General features: G+C 35.9%; 1 protein-coding gene across 1 annotated transcript; it reads left to right on the forward strand.

The window, feature by feature from the left end:
* Positions 1–331: 331 nt before the first annotated feature.
* LOC148938829 (uncharacterized) lies at positions 332–2,754 on the forward strand (the record flags this gene model as incomplete). Its single annotated transcript, XM_089107506.1, has 2 exons — positions 332–540; positions 2,538–2,754. Coding segments are annotated over 2 exons (426 nt in total), but the record flags the coding sequence as incomplete, so codon positions are not given.
* Between the last annotated feature and the right edge of the window lie 201 nt (positions 2,755–2,955).

Here is a 2,955-nt window from a genome sequence, read left to right on the forward strand (position 1 = left end):
GTAATGATCGTGGCTGAACTTGCTGCTGTAGGCAAACTGCGCACAGGACGCAAAAGTTATATTTTTCTTTCTTTTTTTACTAGGAAAACAGATCAGCGATGTGTTTCTTACCAACAAAGGCAAACAACACATAGGACAAAAAAAAATTCTTTTCTATTATCTAAAGAAGGTCAACTTTGGTTTTTGGCTGAGATGTTGTACCAGATTTTTTGAACTTGAAAGCAATGGAAAATTAGGTTAAAAAAAATACCACTATGAAAGTCAGTTTGTCGTTTACTTCAAATTACGAAACCTCTCTAAGTTGATTTTGTAAGTTTTTAATAAATTTCAGAAAAGAGTTTGATGAGCTGTCAATTGGAACTTTGAGCTTTGGCGGTGCTGTCATGATGCTGCTGGGAGATACCTGTCTGTTAATTGAGAAACTTAATCTAAACCCAGATTTGTTGAAACGTGTACCTGATAGTATGTTGAAGAATTGGAATGAACTTTTTGCTGGAGCTATATGCAGCCCAGCATGGACGCTTATTCTGGATCTCTTAAGTAAGTATAGAGTAAAGTTTCGCTTCTCGGACAATCCTTTCTTTAATATCGAATCATATTCGTGCAGTAAGCGAAAGAGCAAGAAGTAAGCTAAAGATAAATGGGAAACAGATCAGAACTACAGAACTACAACACCATTTTTACCTCTAACGCCGGATTTACGTTGATTTTTCTTGCCGTTCACATTAGCTTACTTAACGCCCATAAGAGTGTAAAATTGAATTCCGAATGGTAGGTTATTTTTAGCTGACGAATCATACAAGGTATATCCTTTTATATTCTTATGTTAAGTAGTTTACACTACGGAATGACAATATGCATAATGCTTTTAGCAATTAAACTACCCTTGATTTTTCGGTTCAATTTTTTTTTTTATAAATAGTTCAGCGTTAGAGCTGAAATCAGTGTAAATCGTTGCGTTCTCCGAAATGCAGTTGTTTAATTTTTACCAGTGATGCTCTAAAACCAGATTTACCCACAGAATGTAGTGGTCTGAGATGTGACTATTTTGCCTGTTTTAATCCTCTAAGTTTTTAATCTATCCATCTAAATAGAGAGTAAGATGTATGAAACTCTGCTGTGGTAGCCTGAGCCAGGTTTGGAAGAAGCCGATGAGAAAACGAGCTACCAAAGTGAAGATCCTTGGAGCTTCAGTCTGTTCTAACCTGCTGTACGGAGCTGAGACTGGATCTGCAACTGCAGATTTCCAGCGCCGTCTCGATACTCTTCAATCTAAGTGGTTCCCGAGAATTAAGGAAATCTGATGGACAGACTTTTGTTAGCGGTGACCGTCTGCAAGGTATGACTTCCCAGTCCCTCTTTTAGCACCATGCGGCCTAGCGGATTCTTTATGACGTTCAACCAATCAGTAGCGGCTCGAAACATCCAAGAGGAAGGAGAGACTTGGGAAATTCCTGGACTAGGCTGGAATTCCACTGTCAGATGCAAGGGCCCTTGCTGCTGACCGCGTATCGTGGAGAAGGCTGGTGACGCTCTTAATACTACCCCGGGTTGAGGATTAAGTCAAGTTTTTTATTCGGTAGGAATGCGGACAAAGAGAAAAAAGAGAGGTTACTTTATACTGATATAATTATGTTGCTTTTTTATTTGGTAGAAAGGTGGTCAAAGAGAGAAAGATAAATTACTTTTTTGTTGCCTTTTTATTCGGTAGAAGGGTTGCCCAAGAGAAAAAGAGACATTACTTTCCTATAATTCATTGGTAAAAAAGATATGCTTCAGTTTTATTTGTTTACATATTTGGCACATTTTTGTAAGCCAATTTCTGTGAATTCCGTAAGCCAAGCGTTTTTGTAAGCTAATGGTTCTGAATTCCGCTCAGATTCTTACCAAATTCAAAATCTATCAACAAGTGAAATGACATCATTTTTATGCAATTCTGAAAAAGGCTTATGCCAGCTTTGTCTTTCACTGAAACTATTTGTCTTGGTTTTTTTTTCTAATTAGCCATGGTTCTCAGTTTTTTTTTATCATAGTCTATCATGTTGATTTTAATTCAAGACTTAGAGTTGGAGTCCGAAATCAAGACCGAGATTTCTGCAAGTGCTGACTAAAACAAACTTTAAAAAGCAATATATTATTTCTACGGGAAGATGGAGGTAGTTCATTAAATTTTAAAAGCCTTGCAAGTTGAAAAGTGGCTAATATAAGAGCCTGGGAGTATCTTCCCAGGCCCTAATTCGGGACGGATTTCATCCCTGAATGTTTCATTCACGCAGTTCAACAACTCCCTGAATGAAAATCTGATTATCTGGTTTTTGATCCATGGGTTAATCAATGCGTGATTTATGACGGTTTATTACTTTAATTGGGATCCCAATTTTGTCCTCAATCAAGCAGATTCGATATTCTCATATAACTGTGGTTCAATAAAGTGAAACAGCCCTACTTTTGCACAAAAAAGATGACCACAGAAGGGGAGAGTATTGTTCTTTTTTGCTTTTGCTCCTTTAACAGTGTAAATTGAAATTACTTTTCAGGGCAAAACGAAATGGTGGACTCACAGAAACTAGACATCTTTGTGAATGTAGTAGCCAAACATGTATCATCATTCCCTGCCGAGCAAATGACGGATAAGAAGCTCGATGAGCTAAGCAATATGAAGTCACATTGGCTTGGTGTATTGAAGAAGATTCTCTCTTTTATTAGAAGCAAAAAGCGGGGAAGTCAAGTCATATCTTACAACTTGGCTAAAAAGTAAATTTTAAATAGATACTTTAATATATATGACACTGATAGGCACACAATACTCCCTCTCTTACCCTTAGACATCGGCTTTGATAAGTAATAATAGTAAAATATAAATGAATAAATGTATATATATATATATATATATATATATATATATATATATATATATATATATATATATATATATATATATATATATATATATAT

The sequence above is a fragment of the Artemia sp. Qi Xiang Cuo genome, unplaced genomic scaffold (assembly GCF_049724085.1).
Source record: "Artemia sp. Qi Xiang Cuo unplaced genomic scaffold, ASM4972408v1 HiC_scaffold_390, whole genome shotgun sequence".
NCBI classification, from domain to species: domain Eukaryota; kingdom Metazoa; phylum Arthropoda; class Branchiopoda; order Anostraca; family Artemiidae; genus Artemia; species Artemia sp. Qi Xiang Cuo.